This window comes from Euleptes europaea, chromosome 12 (assembly GCF_029931775.1).
Source record: "Euleptes europaea isolate rEulEur1 chromosome 12, rEulEur1.hap1, whole genome shotgun sequence".
Classification (NCBI taxonomy): Eukaryota; Metazoa; Chordata; class Lepidosauria; order Squamata; family Sphaerodactylidae; genus Euleptes; species Euleptes europaea.
In genome coordinates, this window is record NC_079323.1 from 63477449 (window position 1) to 63499327 (window position 21879).

The following is a 21879-nucleotide window of genomic DNA, read 5'->3' on the forward strand; positions in this document are numbered from 1 at the left end:
GTAGACACAGCTTAATCCTTCTGCCACCTTTTGTCACCTGGGAACCTGGGAGGGGTCAAACCCCTCTTCCCGCCCCCAGAAAATAGTATAACTGGGATACCCCTGGCCCATTCTAGTCACCTTAGGTCTTTACTGGCATCTTTGCCGTTACTCTGTTGGTTTGGTTTCGCGAGCCTTACCACGCTCCCTCCCGCCTTGCTGGTCAAGTCTACGGGAACCCCCCCCCCCATCTCGGTCTTCCTTTTCAATCTGTTATTAGTCTACGTGAGTTGGACAACACCTCATCTAGATAAGGTAAATATTGGGTCAACGCTCTCCTGCCACGTTGGCAAACGTCTCTGTGCTACTGTCTGATATTTCTTAGCCTCTTGTATGTCTGTACTGCACCATTTGAATGCTTGAATACATAAACACTGTTTAATTTGGAACTCCTAGTCTCTGTCTTTATTCAAACGTCTCATTAAACGGATTCTGGTATAGTTGAGTGCGAGATCGCTATAAAAATACATAGTTACCGATTGCTCAGCTAATTTTCCCATATAAAGGAGCATTTCAGCTAACAGGAAGGATAGCATTTCTGGCTAGATTCAATTGGTCATCCTGGAGATACTCAAGATATAAATTGCAAGGAGATCATTTACTGAAAGTTACTTTTTAACTATGCTCAAATTCAGCATAGCAGCATTATTAACACAGATCCTCCCAGTCCATATTCTCACCATGGTTTAAACAGTTTAAAAGGGACTATGTCAGAGCTTCATACCTAGTCAGTATCCCCTTCCATAACCTCAGAATAGCTTTTACCTCCCTCCAGTTTCAAACCATGCCAACGGCTTGAATTGCTGGACATTACTCTCGAACACCGTGGGCCTCTCACCTATGTATTTGTGGGGCTGCTCCAGAGGACCTAACTCATTACACCTTATTCTGTCCTCTTTACACAGAGCCCAGATCTAAATTTCTTGGAGCATACCTAAAGGGCCTAAATCATTTTCCAGATCCAGAGAAGCTGCTCTTTCTCCTATCAGACGCCAATCCTGATGTTTCCCACAAAGTTTCACTATTTGCTATAGCAGCCAAGAAAATCCGAGCTAAAGCTGTTTTTTAATCAGGGAACTTAACAAACTTAATTACTAGCTTCTTGGGGGTCAGACTGTTTTAAAGTTATTTCAATGTTATTTTAATGATTTGTATGATAGATTGTGATGGCCTTTGACCACAAACAATAAACTTTATCACTTTATTACATTATTACCACAGATCATTACCCTTGTTATAAAACTTGCCTGAGGAGAACAGGAAGGTTCCCATATTCTATCATTCTGCAAAATTTGCAAAACAGAAATTCTCAGGAAGAGGGGAGGGGTACATTTAGAACTGTAGTAAAGCAGAGCAGTTGAGGAAGGCATCTTTAAAATGGAACAGGATTTGCACTTCACAGCCATGAGTCCACTGCAATGGGTTATTCCAAGTATCGCCTTACTTCTATCGAGCTGTCTTCTCCCTGTGGAATTCTGTTGCACCTTGCCTATGCAGTTATGGTTCACATTGTGTTCTAATTTTGTAATCCTAGACCCATTGCATTGTTTGTTGGATGTCTTGTGCTGACTGATTGCATTGTGATTTATTCTGTAACCAGCCTGAGTTTCAGTGAGAAAGGCAGGACATGGATAAATAAATAAAAAGAAACCCAAGATTTTTTAGGGTACTCATTCCCTCATACAAAAGCTGCAAAATGTGCAAGTTGCCCTATTCATACAAAGTTGCAGTCACACATATTGGAAGGATTGTGGGTTATACACCTGTTACCCGAGGTCAGAGCACCAGAATTGTAACAACAAAATGTCTTAAAACAACATTCAACCATCCCTTATACTGGAGCTCTGTTCTGAATGTCTGTGTGAGTTATTCTTTGTCCAGCCTCTGATGCTACAAGGAAGAAAGTGTTTTCAGTGAGATACCAGCAACACTAATAGGTGGAGTGTCTGGTGTTCGCCAGCAAAGATGGCGGAGCACCTTTGGCCACTGTGTGGCGGGAGCTTGGCTACATCTGGAGATTTTGCAATAATACATATTTATCCTATGTCATTTCTTGAGTGGACAGAGATTGTTTGCAAGGGCATTGCAGGAGAGTAGGTGGGAGGCCTGTACAAGGGAGGGGTGTGGATGACTTCTGGTTTGAGGTATAGTCTCCACCTTCTTTGCAGGTATCCATGCCTTGCTTACCCGTGTATGATGCTGTGTCCTTGAATCCCCAGTAGCAAGGTTACAGTTGAGGTTTCTGTTGCATGGTTGGATCTAGAGTGCTAGGTTGGGACGTCTGTAAGGATTCTTTCAGCAGTACATCTTGCCTACTATGTTGTTGGCCCCACCAGTTGGCTATTTGCACATGGCACTCAAGTTTGGTGCAAAGTGCTCTATCACCAAAACCCCTCCATCAAAGTCTCAATTTGTGTACTCTGAGTGCTCTAGCCATAAGGCCCCGCCTGGCCCCATATGGATTGTATGATCGGTATGAAATACATTTCAGTGGGACAGCAGTGATGACTCATGACTAACCTCACCTGAATTGGAGTTATGAAAGTAGAAGCTGAATAACTGATAGATTTGTTTTAATGTTGCAGTCAGAGATATTATTAAAGAAGAAGTGTGGGGCTATGAAAATAAATATCGTGGAAAAGAACTCCCTGGGTTTATCAATTACAAAACTTTTGAGACCATCGTAAGAAAGCAAATTATGCTGCTAAAATCACCAGCTGCTGAGATGTTGAAGAAAGCCACAGGTAAGCTTTACAACTATAAATGTGGATCCTATTCCTAATACTTGATTTATATAAAGGTTTTTTTTAGTAACTCTAAGAATATGATTTAGTCTAGAATGTGAAATTTCTATATGTTGGCTTTCTAGAAGAACAGGAAGAAAAAGTGAACTCTTTAAAAATAAACTACATACTCTAGTCAGTGTAGGTGTTGCATTTCATTTGCAAAGGTAGGAGATGCAAAAATACTAATGTGTTAGTGAAAAATATTATTTTGTTTACAGGATGTTTTATATATGTTATGCTATATTTTAAAAACATAAATATGCTTTATGCAAATTTTAAGGACTTACAATTCATTTGCATGTTCTGGCATCTTACAAGTTGGAAAAGGCTCAGTTGATAGAGAAACAATTTGTGATATACATTATCTAAATACATACGCTATGCCATGAAAAAAATGTCTTCTTTAACTTTAAATATAAATTTCCTTACTTAGGAATGGTGTGAAACTATCTTAAAAAAATTAAATCTGTGTGCCTAAATACAGGAGTTCTATGGCCAGCAGTCCTTGAGATCTCTTGTAAGCAGCCTCCTTATAATGATGGATTTTATCCCTGTAGTACTGAGCAATGAGTGCCTGTAGCTCACATGCTCTTATTTTGTAACTATGATAATGGAGGTTGAGAAGAAAATATCTTGTCCATTTCAGGAGGCCGTTGGACAGAAAATTTGTTACCCTATTTATTGCGGGGGATGTCTTTACTACTAAAAGAGAGCCCCCCTTTTATTCCAAAGTAGCTATTTAGATACTGGCTAGGGTTGTGCATATCAGTAAACCCGAACCAAAAATAAACCCAAAATTAGCTGCTTCAGTAAATTCTGGGATTCAAGTTTACCGAACGCCAAAACCTGGGGATAAAGCCGAAGCCAAATAGCCATTTCCTTAAAAAGCCGAATAGATATTAGGCTTTTCAGGTTTGGCTATTCACCTTTGCTCAGAGGCATGGCTCTGTACTTTCTCTTCTTTTTCTTCCTTTTTTTTTTACTCATTTTGTTAGGGCCCCATAGTTGGGGCCCTTTTGAGGTAGAGGTCATGTAATCAAAGCCAACTTAGTCTAACAACCATTCAGTGGGTTGATCTGCAATTCTGCATCAAACATAAGGGTTATTTAAAAGACGGAGCTCACTCAGTCCTGTCCGGAGGGATAAACTCCCCAACTAAAAAGAGCCAGACAGCTGCAAACCACCATGCTTCCGAAGGAGATTTCTTCATCCATGTGGATGAGCAATCTCCTTCAGACAGCCCCCATGGTCATGACTTTAGTTAGCTCTATATCACCCCCCCCCCCAGAAAACCTGCTTTCCAAAAGAAGGTTGCCCTGAGTAGAGGCTTTGTTTCCCCACACCATGACCATCTCTTTGAATCAGATTTTTCATGACCACAATAAAGGACTGCTCACAGGATGTCACTTGCCACCAAAAGAAATGTTTTCCGTGCCTTATTTCTCTTGTATTTAAGCCTTTTCCCTCCGTTTGGAATCTCATTTGCATGGACATCGTGCAAAGCGACTCAGAAACGAAGGAAGACCCCAGAGTTTGAGGCGCCAGCCTGGAATCGCCTCTTTTCACCAGTCCTCAACAACACTGAACTTTTGAAGCTGATGGACATCTTGGCTTTCAAACGCTTGGAGGATGCAGGCATCCCCTTTGTGGGCCCATAAATTGGACCCTCTCTCCCGAAGTTCACCAAACTTTGGTGACAGTCGAAGGAGAGTCCTTTCAGCCATGCTGCAAATTTGGGGACTCTGCCTCCAAAAATGCCCCCAAAGAGCTTCGATAAAAATCCCCGCTAACTATAAGGGGCCCAAATTTTTCAGTAAAGCCAAAAATAAGCTGAATACCAAAATTTACCGGTATGGGTATTCGACTTATTTTGGGTTTACTGAAAAAATTGGGCCGAAAAAACCTGAAATTTACTGAATTTTTTTTGCACAACCCTAATCCTGACTATTGAAGGAATACTGTTAATTTGTAGCATTTGTACAGCCTTTGACTACTGATTTATTGATGCTTTGTACAGCTGAACAAGATCAGTGGACAGTACAATAAAGTGATGTCTGAACTAATTCATTTGCATATAGATACATACTCAAATCTGGACTATAAAATAACACCCTATCTGTTACTAGCAATCCTAAGCACCACTTCCTAGGATGTAAGTCTTGTTAATATTTTCATTGTGGTTCTTTGCATGCCTTTTACTCAGACCCAGCAGAGAAGAAAGGAAGGGATAGGGTGATATAGATGACAATGGCCTAAAACGCATGGCCGTTTTGTCAGGCGAATCTCCCAGGCATGTAGCAAATTTCCAAAGTCAACATGCATGGCCATCTCTGGCCTGTGTGATTGACTTACCCACTTCCAGGACTTCCGTGTGCCTTTTGATTCCTGTTTTGTTGTGACTTTAATGTAAGTTGCACAGCAACTGCAAGAGCTTGCTGAAGCATTTAGGCATCTGGGTCAACTACCCATGGGAAGAAGCCACTGGCCGGCTCGATGGCAGCAGCAGCAGCAGTTCCTTTCCTTTCCCCTCCCTCTCCCCCACCCCCTCTCCCCTGGCTCCCATGCCCTCCTCCGCCTCCCCTCAGCACCAGCTGGGGGGGGGGTTCAATCCACCTTACAGAAGCCTGTTGCCCAGAGCCCCACCATCAGAGGCAGAGGTGCTGCAATGGCTTCTTCCAGCACCAACGATGCACACTTCCAGCTGCCTCCACCCATCGCGTTTGACATATGACGGATGGAGGCAGCGGCTGGAAGTGTGCATCATTGGCACCGGAAGAAGCCGCAGCCACTGCACCTCTGCCTCTGACGTTGGTGGTCCAGGCAGCAGGCTTCTGTAAGGTGGGCTGAAACCCTGGCTGGTGCTGGGGGGAGGCACAGGAGTGGGGAGACGAGGGAGAGAGGGGTGCGTGGTTGTGGAAGGGAAAGGAGCTGCTGCTGCTGCCACCAGGGCTGGGCAGTGGCTTCTTCCAGTGGGGAAGGTGCCCCTTCTTCAGGTTTTGTTTGTTCCTGTTCCCATGCGTTCAATTTTATGAATGTGGGATTACAAAACATGAGATAGAACAGAGACAAACAAATGGGAACCTGGCCATGTGTTAATGGCCCAAGTTTGTAGGACTTGCTGCTCCCTTATGTTGCACAATTCTCCAGTGATTCCTATATGGGTCATGGTCAGAAGGCAATGTAGGTTTGGGTCTTGGGCCTAATGTGAAGCTCCCAGTTTTTGGACAGAGTATTCTTATCTCAGTCAATTGTGAGGGAATTACAGGTGTTTCTTAATGCTGCAACCATTAAGTTACCTGCTGGAGAATTTCTCCCCATTTTCTAGATCTTGTGCAAGAAACGTTTATTCAGATTGCCAAACAAGACTTCAGTGATTTTTACTGTCTTTTAAGAAATGCTCAGGTAAGATTTGATTTGTCATACCATGAATTCAGTGATTTTTGTAGATGACAAAAGAATCCTCAACAAACCCACAAGATCAAGGTTGGCTCTATAATTGTACTTGCTCTCACCAGCCCTGAAAATTGTGACTGATAAATGGACGGTTTTGTTCAATTATGGTCAAAAATGCATGGCTGATTTGTCTTGCAGTTCTCCCACGAATGTAGCAAATCTCCATTGTCTAAATGCATGGTTGTCCCCTTCCTTCAGCACCAGTCCACTTGCATTGCGAAACTTCCCCTGGTTTTCCAATCCCAGCTTTATCCCGATTAAAAATAAAGTAACACAGCAATTGTGAGGGCCTCCTGCTGCGTTTCAGCGCCTGGGTCGACTCCTCTTCCTTCTGAAACTCCCCCATTGCACTTCCCCCCCCCACTCCTCCCACCTCCCTCTTGGTGGAACTCCAGAAAATGTCCGCCATTTCCTGTAATGGCCATACATCTCTGGAGTACTCCCTCATACCTTTTTATTATTATTATTATTTGCCAGTATATCGGTATTCCAATGTATTGGATTGGTGGGCGGCTGTTGCTTTGTTTTTTGATAAAACTGGGGTGGGGGTCCTTCATGTTCCCCCCCCTTTTACTGACTGTCTTGTGAGAAAAGTCTTTGGTTTCAACCCTGATCTTCCTCAGGCAGCTGTTCTCTCAATCGATTGGAAACTTTTGTGGGGGTTTCTTTTTGGGGGTTTTTTCTTTCTCACTCTTTTCTGGCAGCCACTGGTGTTTGGCTCCCAGAGGGAGAGGAGAGGGAGAAAGAAGCAGCAGTTACAAGAATCACAGAGGTGGAGCTTTGCAGCAGGGAGTTGTGCCATTGCTCCCCCATACACGTACACACACACAACCCTCTGCTGCATCAGAGACTGGGGCCCAGAGAAGGGGAGACACTGAAGGAATGAGAGAAGGCTTCCATCCCCTCCCCACCAAGAAAGAAGAGGCAGCCGTTCTCCAAGCCTCCCCCTCATTCACCGGCCAGGGTCACCACACCTGCTCGCCTGCCTCGCAGCACCCTAAAAGTCATGGCACCAGGATGTTTTTATTTTGCAAATAAAATGGTTGTAGCTGGTCTACAACCATGCTTGCTATACAATAAGAGGGTTTAATGTTGATACAATGGAATACTGGCATACCAGCAATTTTTTTTTTTTTTTAAAAACACCTTGTTGTTAAGCAATCACAAAGCACTGACAAAATGATTATCACTCCGCCACTATCCCACAGCGCTTCACTTGGGAACATTCCTCCCTGGACTTTTGTGGGGTTGATGCAGGATGGAGTTCACCATGCGTTCAGTTTTTGGATTGCAGGATAAAAAAGCATGAGACATGACAGAGAGAATTGCAAGACAAAACGGGCATGCGTTAGCAGCCTATATTTCATCTGTATATGTTAGAGGTTTGCTTTATTGTACTTTGACTGTTAAATTTATTTCTAAGATACCTTGAAAGCCTTTGGGCTAGTCGTCATGCTAATTAAAAAAAATAAGACTGGGTTTTGGCTAGATAACCTGACCTCCAGCCTTTGCCGAATTACACTTCTAAGAACAGCTGCTGTTCTTTTGTTCATGTTTTCTCCAGTTAATATTATCCACCAACATTCCTGTGCAAGTTTTTTTAAAAAACCTTTTCTTTGGATCTTCTTTCAGCCATAACCTTGAAATGTGATGCCCTCAGCTGTGTTTGCCCATAGTGGGGTCAGCACATTGCAGATCTCTGTATGGGAGCTCTTCTCTTGCAGATTCATTCAGTGCTTCATGTTGCTTGACTGATTTGCCTTCATGTATTAGGTTCATCAGTCTTTGGGAGGGACCAAAGCTCATACCCTGGTACCTCCTGTTAAAAGGGTCTCCAAGTTCCAGAACTGGAGGATTTGAGGGGATCTCTGCCAGTTAGAATAGTCATGACTGGATTAGATGGACTGTGGTTTTTATTTTACTCTGCAGTATTAGGCTGGATCCTACTCAGAACTCTCCACAAGAAAAATGTTTTTAGGATTGCACTGTTAAGTCATATCCTGCTTGTGCAAAAGGGGGGAGGTTGTTTCTGCCAATTTCCTATCACTATAGACTCCGTCAGAGCACTTGGCACCAATCTCAAGGGTCCATTGAGCCACAAGCACCACATTTTGGGAGATGGGAAAGCTCTGTTCTGTTCACACAGGTCTAAGAGCTCTACTCATAGAACTCTGTATGCTGAACACATGAATACACATGAAGCTGCCTTATACTGAATCAGACCCTTGGTCCATCAAAGTCAGTATTGTCTACTCAGACAGGCAGCATCTCTCCAGGGTCTCAGGCAGAGGTCTTTCACATCACCTACTTGCCTCGTCCCTTTAACTGGAGATGCTGGGGATTGAACCTGGGACCTTCTGCATGCCCAGAAGATGCTCTACAAACTGAGCCATGGCCCCTCCCCAAAGACGGATTGCCTGTCGTAAGAAGGAGCAACCCCTTAAATTCACTGAGGTGGTCATTTTAAGTGCAGGTGTGAACACATCCTGGGTCCCGATCCTACGCAGAAGCCCCACATGGTCCTAACATGGCAAGCTTGAGCTGCAATTATTATTTTATTTACCCAGGAGTATTTATATAACTGGGTGGGTTGCTTATCAACATCTCTTTTTTTTCTTGAAAGCGTCTTCCCTTCAATTGAGTCGTGGCATTTCCCTGTGGGCACTTGCCCTCCGGAAGCTCCCCACGGCCCAAATCCTGAGCATATTGGCAGTTTTCATACCCTTTAAATAACAATACAAAGACCTCCCAGTCCACGCATGTGTCTTCCAGTTCCGTGGACGGGGGGAAAGGAGAACTCAACCCCTTTCCCCCCAGACTTATGTTAATATGTAAGGTTTATCTTCAGCTTAGAAATCCTGCAAGTTGCTTCTCATTTTTAAACATGCCTCAAGCAAAATCCCAATTTGCTTTTGTCCCAGTAGTATAATATAGAAGTTCTAAAAATGAAGCAAGGAGAGGAAGCAGAATCTATGATCAACACTCAATTTAAACTGGAGCGTGTTGTGTACTGCCAGGATGTCATTTACAGTGAAGATTTAAAAAATACTAGAACGAAAAATGTCTCATTTCAAGCTGCGACTGCTGCCCGGCAGTGTTCCATGGAAGAAATTACTTACCACTTGAATGCCTACTTCAAAGTGAGTTTTAAGCCTGTATGTTTTTATTTCACAAAATTACAACCTGTAAAATGCAGGGACCAGAAAAAATGATAAATGTAATAGAATCTGTTGAACCTTAAGGAATTTCAAAGTGGCTTATAATCACAATCCTTTCCTCACAACAGGCACCTTGTGAAGCAGGTGGGTCTGAGAGAGTTCTGAGACAACTGTGACTAGCCCAAGGTCACCCAGCAGGCTTCATGTGGAGAAGTGGGGAATCAAACCCAGTTCTTCAGATTAGAGTTTGCTGCTCTTAAGCACTACACCATGCTGGCTTTTCCTTTCAAAAAAATTTCTTCCCCTACTTCCCAGCTTGAAAGGAAATAAAGTTCTGATTTTTCAGTTGCTCCTGTGTGGTACCTCTTAAGGGTTTGTTATGTTCTTGGGATAAATTTTTTTTGAAAATGTGTAAAATCTGGAAAATGTTGTTAACATGAATTTTCCACTTTTTTTCTGGCAATTGATTGTGCCCCTTGGGGTTCCAGTGCTGAATAGAAGGCATGAGAAATAATCAGTTACATTCTTCACCCAGCCTTAAAGCAAGGATGCTATCTTCCTATTCCTAACCCATAGTGTAAATGAGTGTTCTCCTCCTCTTTTTTATTTACAGTGATGGGGAAGTTTGGTAAGCTCCTTCTTTGGTAGGGCAGATGGGTGACCCAGCTTTCTGTAGAGAGCTTTAAAAGCCTTGCTGAGGGCCCAAAGGCTCTTTGTTCCCTAAATTAAAACAGAAGTATATTTTAATTATTTTGTCTTCTTTTGTGAGGTTTTAATTATATGCATACTGATTCCAAAGCATTGAATTACAATGTCGAATGGCTCAGCATGTCAAAGTTTGAAAATCCCTGTTCTAAATAGGCAAGGCTTTCCCCCATGGGGAGCTAATGGCCACTCTCATCCAAGGGACTATTCAAGTCTACATCCAAACAGTTTATATGGCTGAATTTGCACTGCGCTGTGGCAATATGTGTAATGGTGGATTTCAGTAGCTTGTTCTTGATTGCTGTTGAAAGTTCAGTTATCTGAACTGGAAGATTTTTTATCACCCCGCCCCATCTTCTCTTTGGCCAGCATTTTAAATGTATTTTGATATAAATTTTACATGGCTTAGCGACAAGATGTAACAACACAGGGTGAAAAAAAAGCATTAGGAAGAAATAATGTTTCTCAGATAAAATTTCTGTTGTATAAAAGACTACTTAGAAATTCTGGTAAGTGTCGTACATCATATTGATCATCAGTAAAGGAAAGGGTATCTTAAAGTTGTGGTAGAATATGGTACTTTTAAAACCACATTGTATATATTATTAACAATCCAAGAGCCATCTGGACTACAGAAAGGAAAAATCAATGTACACATGCCTTTGTATTGATTTATTTTCTTGGGAACTGGTTATACCCCCTTCACAACATGAAAGATAGGCCTCTAAGGGCACTTCTGGGCATATTTTTTTAAATGGTATTTTTCAGATCTGGATATATTAGAGCTGAAAAATATCGATATTCCCAGGCTCTTGGTTTCCAAATACTGGTATAGTGCTCGGATCTGGGGATTTGGGAGGGTTTCTGATATTTTTTGGCTCCATTATTCCCTATGGGGAAACTTTCCAGGGGCTAAGGGTTATTTTTAAAGGTACTGGCACCAAAATTGCAGGGGAGCTGCTGGTGCATGTCCTTTAAATAACCCCTAAATTTCAAGTCAGTTAGACCAAGGTCCAGTTCTATGGACCCCTGAACAAAGTGTCATCAGCCCTCCATTGTTTTCTATGTAAGGGAGGGAAGCAAGAAAAATGTAAAATCTCCCCCCATAGGAATGCCATTGCAATCTATTGCTAAGCCCAATCAATGTAAAATGTGAGGATCTTGAACTATGTAAAACATGAAAATCTCAATTTAAATCGCAAGAATCCACCAAAACAAACAAAGAAAAAACAACCTCATGAACCTGGCACAAACTAACTCCAGCAAAGAACAAACTTTTTTAAAAAATGTGAAAAACATTTGAAATGGACAGAATCTTACTTAGAGCAGCCTGGGAAGTCCTGGAGACACAGAAACACAGGTTTAAAAAAATAAAAACAAAGGGAGAGAAGCAGTCCTGGGAGCCTGCAAGCTCTGGCTCTCTATATTCCTGGCTAATCTAGAATATTTCTGGGATTTTTCAGGACCCATTTCTTGGTATCCCAAAGAATCCTGGCTAAATTTTAGAGACCTGCATATATCTGGAAAATACCAATACGGTATTTTTAAATACCTTTTCGGACCAAGAATATCCAAATGCACATCCCTATTCACAAGTACATTTAAGGCTCTTCCCAACTGTGCAGGACTTATTTAGGGTGGTACTGGTATTACTTCATTCATCCCTCTTTTCTTGCCACTTAACTACAGATGGTGATCATCCATGTAGACAGGGAAAATATTTATCTACTGGAGAGATTATCTTGCTGGTTTTCATGCTTCCTAGTTTGAATTATGGTCATTAAGCACACACAGTTGCCTGGACAACAGGGGAGTCAGTATTGGCTTGTAATGTTGAATAGGCAGATGCAATGACACTCTTAGCCAGAACAATACACCCAACTTTCTGCATTTACACTGACTGCCATGGACCCATTACTCTGTCCGTAATAGGGTTACCTGGCAATCAGTGGGGGGTGGGGGGGCGGGGACTGCCATGGGTGGTGGTTGGTATCCCCAGTGCAATGAGAACCAGTGTGACCCAGAATGGACAATACACTGGGAGTGACACAATAGCATTCCCCCAAAACTCTGTGGTTTAACCATGCAGCTTTGGGTGAATGCTAGAGCATCACCTGGTGGGATGAGGTCCCTTCTGGGTCACACCACAAACAATGTCATCATGCTGGGGATGACAGTCTCCCCTCTCCCCCAATTTTCACCAAGGTATTTCTTCCTACTGCCCAGCTGAACAGCAGTGGGCAACGGGAGCTGTGTGTGTGTGTGAGATCTCCCACCCCCAGTGGGAAGCTGGCAACCCTTGTCCATAACTGTATGGACTGTTTCAATACCAACTGCTTTGAGGGTATTGCAAGCACTGCTACATTTTTTTCTTTAAACTGCCATCTTCTTTATGTTTCCGATGTATTTAGAAGCTTGGCCTTTCTTTTCCTTGACCAAGAATCCAAGTTTAAATGTATGACCTCTTGTACTGATAGGCAGTCAGCATGTAATATTTTCTAGTTTTGATATGTTTTGCTCCAGTCTTCAAGACAACTATCTTCAATTTTCTTTTCAGAGTTCTGGAAACCGTCTTGGCACCCAAATTCCTCTGATCATTCAGGCATACATTCTCCAAGATTATGCTGAAAAGTTACAGAATGCAATGCTGCAGCTCTTGCAAATGAAAGATCAGTTCAGCATTTTCCTTAAGGAGCGAAATGATGCTGGCAATAGGAGGAAGACCCTAAAGGAAAGGATCAGCCGTCTCACCAAAGCTCGAGAGCGCTTAGCAAAATTCCCAATTTAAACAAGAGGTGTTTCTGTGTTGCTCCCCTCTGTCCTTCCATAGTAGTGTTTGAGTAAACACTTTGAAAATAAAAAATAGGGACATTAATTTATGTTTGATTTTAAGAATGTATTTGAAACCACATGTTTGTCTGACAAAGAAGAGAAGAACCTTTACAAAATGGCCATTTGCCATTTCCTCTCTTCTACCCAATGCATTTCTTCCAAGCAGAGTATCAAGACAGAACCTGGTGCTACATTCCTGAGGCAGGGCCCCAAGTGCTGTATCTGATATTTTTACAGCAGCTGAGGACCAAGTGCTGGTGGTCAGTTTATGGGTAGCCTCTGTACTTCTTCTGCTGCAGTAGCTCCCTACCATCAGCTACACAGAGAAAGACATTACCCGGGCTGACTAGGATCTTCATGGAGAAAGTACTGTTGTTAGGTAGGACTGAACCAGATAGCACAGCTAAGGGAAAATGCATCCCTAAGCACCAGTAGGCCACACTGTTCATGTGTCCTTCATGACCAAAAGGAGTCTCATAACTAATCTGTTCTCAGCTTGGGGAGACCAAGCACACTGACTTGGATCTTGCAAACATGCATCTGAAACCTTATTTGTGTTTTAGGAAAGGCACAGAACTGTTTTGGCAATCTGGAACAGGGAAACGGTGGGGAAAGGATTAGGTACCTTCTGTCCTTCTTTCAAGGGGTGCAGGATAACAATCTTCATTTCCCCTCCATTTTTTTCATAATAGCTCTGTGAAGACTGAGGATAAAAGACTGACTAGCCCAAGGTCAGGTCACCAAGTCAACTTCATAGTAGGGATTTGAACATAAGTCTCCCTTTATTGACACTCAAACCACTGCACCATATTGGCTTTCCCTTTCCCCCCCCCCCCCATCTACCACTTCTCCATTCCCGGCAAAAATAGATTTTCCTTTTTAAAAAAGGGGGGGCTATTGGGCTTCAGTTACACCTAGGTTTTCTAATTGCTCATCATCTAATGTGGTTTACATTCTTATTTGCCCCTGTGATCTTTTATATAGGGGCTCTACCACACGTTGCTTGAGATACAGACTCTGAACATCACAGCAAAATCAGAAATTGTAACCTACAAACTCCTTTGGTAGCTCATTTAATGGAAAAACATGATTTACCATCTGATCTCAAGTTTTTGGTTATTGACAGGATATTACCCAGACCCTATTCATCCTACAATATGGAAAAATTACTGTTACACAGGGAGGCCCAATGGATTCTCACTTAAAATACATTGTCTCCATATGGTATTAATGATCACTTGGACCTATCTCCTTTCTTATAAACTTGGCTCATGTGTTAGTTTTATCTTATAATTATTTATGTACACGGAATATCTCTCTGTTTGCTCTTGGTCCCTTTAAGGATGTAATTCCCTACATGCATATAGGCTTGGTTGATGCAATGTGCTCTACTTCAGCCCATAACCTTCTGCACTGCACGTTTATTGAATTTATGGCTTCATTGTCTTATACTGTACATTTTAAAATTGGGTTTGAGAGGTTTTCCATTTTATTTTCATGTGTCTTTGCTTACTGATCGTTATGTACTTTATTTCACTCATTACAGACCTTTATTTCATAAAGGATAATTGCTTTATTTCTGATGATAGCTTCAGTAAGTCGCATGTAACCTGGTTGTAAATAAGTTATATGTAACTATTGTGTGATATATGTATTAGTTATACTTCTGTTTGTTGGTGAATTCCAAGGTTACACTCGGAAGAAGAGACATTGAAATGGGATACTAGCCGGCAGACCTGTCTCTGTTGAGGTTTTGTGTTATATTATCAACACTTTTGTTCTTGCTCATTATATGAGGCAGCTGAGCTGAGAGACACAGCAGGAGCTTAGAGAAAGGTCATTGCAAGTTTTTTTTTTAGTTTATGTTTTTCCTCAGTGGCTGGGGAGCAGTAGCTAAGGTTGCTGTGTGTGAGAGTGAGTTTTACTCACTGTTTTATTACTGTTTTAAGGTATGAACTCTCATATAGAGGTTTAGAGATTGCTTAAGATTGCTTGCATACATGAACATGATGTCTGAACCTGTATAACATGTTTTAAGATTTTGTAACCATCTACATGCATATATTATATTGTGTAAAATAAATAGTACATACATTTATGTCCCTTTTCATAATTTATTGGTGCACTTCAATAGAAAGCCTATTCGGTAGGAAGCAGTTGAGTCCTACTTATTAAATGCCTATATGAATAAGCTAACATACTTCTTCTCAGGAAGGGGTCCATTCTAAGAGCATAGGCACTGAAACGCCCTGACCCCCTACAGTGGCTCCTAGCCTGGGAGTCTGGCCTGGGGATCCTGTAAGCAGCTGACAAGTTGCTACATTTTACAACTGTTGAGTGTTTTTGCTTCTCTAGCAGGGAGTCTTGAGAGGCGGTTTGTCAGGGAAGTGCAGGAAAGTCACTGAACAACTTCAGCAATGGATCACAACAGGTGGCATGTTTGTATTCTTACCTGAGGGAAATGATAATTACACTTGCTGCAAGTGTACATTGGTAGCCCTGCTGGAGGAGAAGATGGAGGGACTTGAGGCACGGTGGTCTACACTCCATTTTATAAAGGAGGGTGAAGAGTTCATGGACAGAATGCATGAAACACTCTTTAAGGGGCAACAGGAGGAGGAGAGTAAGGAATCTCAACAAATGGAGGCGCTAGCAACACAGGAGGAGGGTGCATGGAAGAATGTGACCCACAGGAGCCAGAAAATCAGGAGTCATTCTGATCCTCTGTTGCTCAGCAATCGGTTCCAAGATCTCCCCATAGATACTGATTCTGGACCACTGGAACAAGGGCTACCCTCCCAAAGAGTGAAATAAATTTCTCAAACTCCGCATGAGAGGACTCAATCTTTCACTCCCCAATTTTGGAAGAGGTGTGTTCTGGTAATTGGGGAATCCCTACTGAGAGAGTAGAGTCTAAAGTGTGTCGACCGGACTTCTTGTCTGCTGTCTACCAGGTGCACGCATTCAGGATGTGACAAAAAGGATAGGAAGACTCATCAAGCCCACATATTATTACCCCTTCTTGTACATTCATGTGGGAACAAATTATATTGTCTGACACATCCCAGAACGTATTAAAAGAGATTATGCGGTTCTGGGTAAGAAGATGAAGGACCTGGGGCACAGGTTGTTGTTTTTTTCAGTTCTTCCTGTTGAAGGTCATGGCTTAGTAAGGGAAAGAAGAATACTACAAATTAATGACTGACTGCATAGTTGGTGTTGTCAAGAAAATTTTAGATTTTTGAACCATGGCTTACAGTTTCGAGATGAAGCTCTTCTATCGCGAGATGGTTTGCACTTCACAAGGGTTGGAAAAAATGTGTTTGGTGAGAGCCTTGCCAACCTAATGAGGGCTTTAAACTAAATCCTATGGGCGAGCGAGACAAAAACCCTAGCATGATGACAATAACTGGAGATGAGAACAATAAAGATTTGCAGGGAGTGCCCTGTATGTGAGGAAACATAAACTCATGAGTAAGTACAGAAACGAAAACCTTGGGGGACATAAACCACGGATTCCGATGTCTGTACGCTAATGCGCAGAGTATGGGAAACAAGCAAGAAGAACTTGTAGTCCTAATACAGGAAGGGGATTTTGACCTAATTAGCATTACTGAAACTTGGTGGGATATCACTCATGTTGGAATATTAAGATTGAGGGATACAACTTGTTTAAAAGGGATAGATAAAGAAGGGGGAGGAGTAGCATTGTATGTAAAAGATGTGTACACTTGTGAAGAAATACATGAATCTGAGCATGGTAGTTCATTCGAGAGTCTATGGGTAAAAATAAAAGGAGTAAGAAATAATCATGATATTATGGTGGGGGTCTGCTATGGACCACCAAACCAGGCAGAGGACTTAAATGAGACACTCCTAGACCAGATTACAAAGTTCTCAAAGATATGGGACACGGTAGTCATGGGAGATTTTAATTTCCCGGATATCTGTTGGAAGTCCAACTCTGCTAAAAATGCAAGAGCCAAGAAATTACTGACTTGTCTTGCTGACAACTTCCTATTCCAGAAAGTGGACAGGGAAACAAGAGGATCTGTTATCCTAGATTTGATTCTCACCAACAGAGAAGAACTGGTTGATGAGGTTAAAGTAGTAGCCACTCTTGGTAGTAGTGACAATGTAATCTTGGAATTTACAATCTTGGGGAAAGGAAAAATTGTATATAGTCAAACATAGAGGTTGGACTTTAGGAAAGCAAATTTTAACAAACCTAAACTTATGCTGGGTAGAATCCCATGGTCAGAAATACTTAAGGAGAAGGGAGTTCAAGAAGGGTGGGAGTTTCTTAAAAATGAAATACTGAAGGCGCAATCACAAACCATTCCTATGAAAAGGAAAAATGAGAGGAGCCTAAAGAGTTGTTCCACAAACAGGGTTGTTCCACAAACAGCTTTTTAAAGATTTGAGAAATAAAAAAAGAATCGTTTAGGAAGTGGAAGGAAGGCCTTATAACCAAAGAGGAATAAAAAATAGTGCTTGTAGAGAGAGTGTTAGGAAAGCTAAAGCTCAATATGAGCTTAGGCTGGTGAGAGATGCTAAACACAACAAAAAAGGGTTCTTTTCCAATGTACAGAATAATCCCCAGGTCTCAATCAAGGTCGCTAGATACTGCATGTTGATATGTAGGGTTCGGAAATTACAGCTGTAACTTTTTAATTCTAATTTATTTATTTCAATAATGGTCATACTCCTTTTTGATAATGTTCTTAAGGTTTGTTTTCAAATTTGTCTTGACCTTCTTAGTAAGGCCGACGATATTCATTCTTGTATTTTTATAATGCTGGTCAAATGACCGTAATAAATCAAATTGAATTGAAGAACAAGGACAAGATAAGCCCATTGCAGGGACCGGAAAGTGTAATTGTAACAGGAGATGAAGAGAGGGAAGAACTCCTCAATTCCTACTTTTCCTCAGTCTTTTCTTGTGAGGGAAGCGGTGCCCAACATGGCATAAACAGAACACATGATGAGGGAAGGGATTTGCAGCCTGGAATTGGCATTGAGGTAGTGCACAAACACCTAGTTTCCTTAAATGAAACAAAGTCCTCAGGGCCAGATAAATTGCATCCAAGGGTGCTCAAAGAACTTGCAGATGTCATTTCTGAGCCTGTGTCCATTATTTTTGAGAATTCTTGGAGAACAGGTGAGGTGCCAGCAAACTAGAGGCGGGCAAATGTTGTCCCCATCTTCAAGAAAGGGAAAAAGGAGGATCCAGGTAACTATCGACCCATCAGCTTGACTTCTATACCAGGAAAAGTTTTTGAACAAATCATCCTTGAGCATTTAGAAAGGATGGATCTGATTACTAAGAGCCAGCACAGGTTTCTGAAGAACAAGTCATGTCAGACTAATCTTATTTCCTTTTTTGAGAAAGTTACTACCTTGATGGATCAGGGGAATGCAGCAGACATAGTTTATCTTGATTTCAGTAAGGCTTTTGATAAGGTTCCACATAATATTCTCATTGACAAATTGGGAAAATGTGGTTTAGATCCTATTACAGTTAGGTGGATCTTTAACTGGTTGATAGATCGCACCCAAAGAGTGCTTGTTAATGGTTCCTCATCCACTTGGAGAGAAGTTACTAGTAGAGTGCCTCCAGGATCTGTCCTGGGTCCTGTGTTGTTCAACATCTTTATAAGTGATTTGAATGAAGGAATCGAGGGGGTGCTCATTAAATTTGCAGGTGATACTAAATTAGGAGGGGTAGCAAATATGGTAGAAAATAGAGCCAGGATACAGGATGATCTTGACAAGCTGGAGAATTGAGATAAAACTAATAAAATGCACTTCAACAAAGATAAATGTAAAGTTCTGCATTTAGGTAGGAAAAATCAAATGCATAATTATAGAATGGGGGGGAGACTTGTCTCCACAGTAGTGTGTGCGAAAAGGATCTTGGAATCTTAGTAGACTAAAGACTGAACATGAGTCAGGAGTGAAGCGGTAGGTAAAAAGGCAAACGCAATCTTGGGCTGTATCAACAGAAGTATAGTGTCCAGATCATGCAAAGTGATGGTATAGCTTTACTCTGCTCTGGTTTTTGGGCACCACAATTTAAGAAAGATGTAGACAAGCTGGAACATGTCCAAAGAAGGGCGACAAAGATGGTGAGGGGTCTGGAGACCAAGTCCTATGAGGAAAGGTTGAAGGAGCTGGGTATGTTTAGCCTGAAGAGGAGAAGACTGAGAGGGGATATGATAGCCATGTTCAAGAACTTGAAGGGCTGTCATATAGAGGATGGTGCTGAGTTGTTTTCTGTTCCCCAGAAGGTTGGACCAGAGCCAATGGGTTGAAATTAAATCAAAAGACATTAGGAAGAATTTCCTGACAGAGCGGTTCCTCAGTGGAACAGGCTTCCTCAGGAGGTGGTAAGGTTTTTAAGAAGAGTTTAGATGGCCAACTGTCAGCAATGCTGATTCTATGACCTTAAGCAGATCATGAGAGAGAGGGCATCTTGGTAATCTTCTGGGCATAGAGTAGAGGTCACTGGGGCATGGGGGGGAGGTAATTGTGAATTTCCTGCATTGTGCAGGGGGTTGGACTATGTTCTACGATGTATACTGCAATACATGTCTCACAATTTCTTTGAACCTTCTTTACTACTATTTTGTATAATTTTGTAGTAGCTACAAGTTGTTAGATAAGCAACTTGTGACCTCTTTTGCTGTTCACATGCATTAGGCTGCCATCATACAAACACTGTCCTGGGAGTAAGCCCTGTTGAATAAAATGGGACTTACTTCTGAATAGATCTGCTTAGATTTGCTTGCAGTGTGTAATGTACAGCTTCAGATGGAGCGACAGAGACCTCTGTGCATCTGAGAACTTACTCACTAGCCAGTCACTAATGGTGGGACATCTCTATGGGCCTTTGGCTAGGTACAGATCATCCACAAAGCTATATATCATATCATCATATTGACCAAGCTAGTTTCTAGAAAAACTCAAATTATTATTTTCTAGCAAGACTTCATACTGAACAAGTTCTGTGTGTGCGTTAAGTGCCATCAAGTTGCTTCCAGCTCATGAATCAATGTCCTCCAATATGTCCAGCCAGCCCCCTCCCCTGTCCTTTTCTGGGGTAATCAGGGCTGCTCCAGGCTCCCTAGCCCAGCCAGCCCCCACTCCCCCTCCCCAGTCCCTTTCTGGACTAAGCGGGGACACTCTAGCCTTGCTCGCTCAGCCAGCCACCCTCCTCCCTCCCATTCTGGGCCAAGAATGGCCACTCCGGCCTTGCTTGCCCAACACTCCCCCATCCTGTTCTGGGGTTTCCGGGGCTGTGGCAGCCTTGGGAATCCAGCCAACTACTCTCTCCCATCCCTGTTTTTCTCTCTCTGCTCTCACTTTCTCTCTCTGCTCTCTCTCTCTCTCCTTCCTCTCTCTCTACCTTTCTCTCTTTCTCCCCCCCTCTTTTTCTCTCTGTCTTTCTGTACTGGGGGAGGGCTGCAGGCTCTCCAGGCAAGGGAGCCACCCCTCCCCTAGTCCAGATCTGGGTAGGGCTGTTGAAAAAACAAATTCGGAAAAATTCAGATTTGGCAAAATTTGGCCCGTTTTGATTCAGGAAATGCTGAAGTCCGAACTCCCCCCGATTCGGATCTGTGGAAGTATGCACACAATTTGAAGTTCGGGAAAAAATTCGGCCGTTTAAAGCCATTAAAAACACATTCGTGCCTTTCTGCGGCTCCGGGGGATTTTTTGGAGGTAGAGGTCCCAAAAGTTCAGCGTAGCTTGAGGGGACCCTTCTTGCAAAAAACCCCAAGATTGGGTCAGGGGGTCCTGAGATATGGGGCCCGGAAGGCATCCCCCCAAAATTGCCAATTGGAATAAAGGCATTAAAAACACATTCGTGGCTTTCCACGGCTCTGGGGGGGCATGTTTGGAGGTAGAGGCCCCAAAATTTCAGTGTAGCTTCAGGGACCCTTCTTGCAAGAACCCCCAAGTTTTGTGAAGATTGGATCAGGGGGCCCCAGGTTATGGGGCCTGGAAGGGGTCCCCCCCACTGCCCATTGGAATAAAGCCATTAAAAGGGATGTACTAAAACAAATGACAAGTCAGCCCATTGGAAGCAATGGGAGAGGCTGCCCAGCCCATTGAAGATAATGGGAGAGGGGAATTTTTGGCTACAGGAATACTTGTTGCACATTCTTCATTGATAATATCTCTAGCTTCAACCCAGAGTATTTCTGGTTCACATGAACTTAGTAATGCAATTCTGTTCATTACATGGTCTTTAAACTCTTCAGGAATGTTGCTTAGATGGTATTTTGGCACCACGAATGTTTTGGTGGTTTTTTTTTAGCTTTATTCCAGTTCTAGATATGAGCAGAGAAGGAAGGCATTGGTATAGCCCCGTGTTGGCGAACCTATGGCACGCGTGCCATTTCCGGCACGCGTCGCTCTTTCTGCCGGCACACCCGGCTCGCCGCGGCTCAGCTGCTCCTCGCCCCTCCCTCGCTGAGCTGAGGCCGTGACTTAGCTCTTCCTGCAAGTCGCTGGTCTTTCCGGCTCTGCCCCGCCCACCTCCACTGTAGCCTCCCGGGTGCCTTGTGCTTCCCAGGAGTTTTTTTGGTCCGAGGCAGGAGCTGCCTGCCTGCCTGCCGCCTCCAGAGGCCCTCCCATGCCCGGCAGCAGCAGCTCGGCTGCACTTGGTGCTCCCCGGCTACCTACTCGTGAGTCGCCTCCCTACTCGTGAGTCGCTTGCGCCTCCCTGAGCCCTCCCACCAGGGCGTCCGCCTGCCGAGAGAGAGAGAGAGAGCTGCCGCAGCGGTTTGAGTGGTAAAGCTCAAATGGCGGGGGGAGGGGAAAATCAGCCTCCGTTTGCATAGTCTGGGTTTTGGGGGGGGTGTCGTTTGCTGGTGGAGTTTGCAGGTGGGAGAGGGAAGGGT

The 21879-nt window shown here is 42.9% G+C and overlaps 1 protein-coding gene across 1 annotated transcript in view; it reads left to right on the forward strand.

Annotated features, from left to right (window-relative positions):
* The window catches only part of LOC130485120 (interferon-induced GTP-binding protein Mx1-like), a 46496-nt gene extending 33567 nt beyond the window's left edge, over positions 1–12929 (forward strand). Inside the window, exons 10-13 of the mRNA XM_056858231.1 lie at positions 2625–2783; positions 6151–6227; positions 9203–9418; positions 12699–12929. Coding sequence (XP_056714209.1) covers positions 2625–2783; positions 6151–6227; positions 9203–9418; positions 12699–12929 — 683 coding nt within the window. The remainder of the gene's footprint in view (positions 1–2624; positions 2784–6150; positions 6228–9202; positions 9419–12698) is intronic.
* Positions 12930–21879: the final 8950 nt, after the last annotated feature.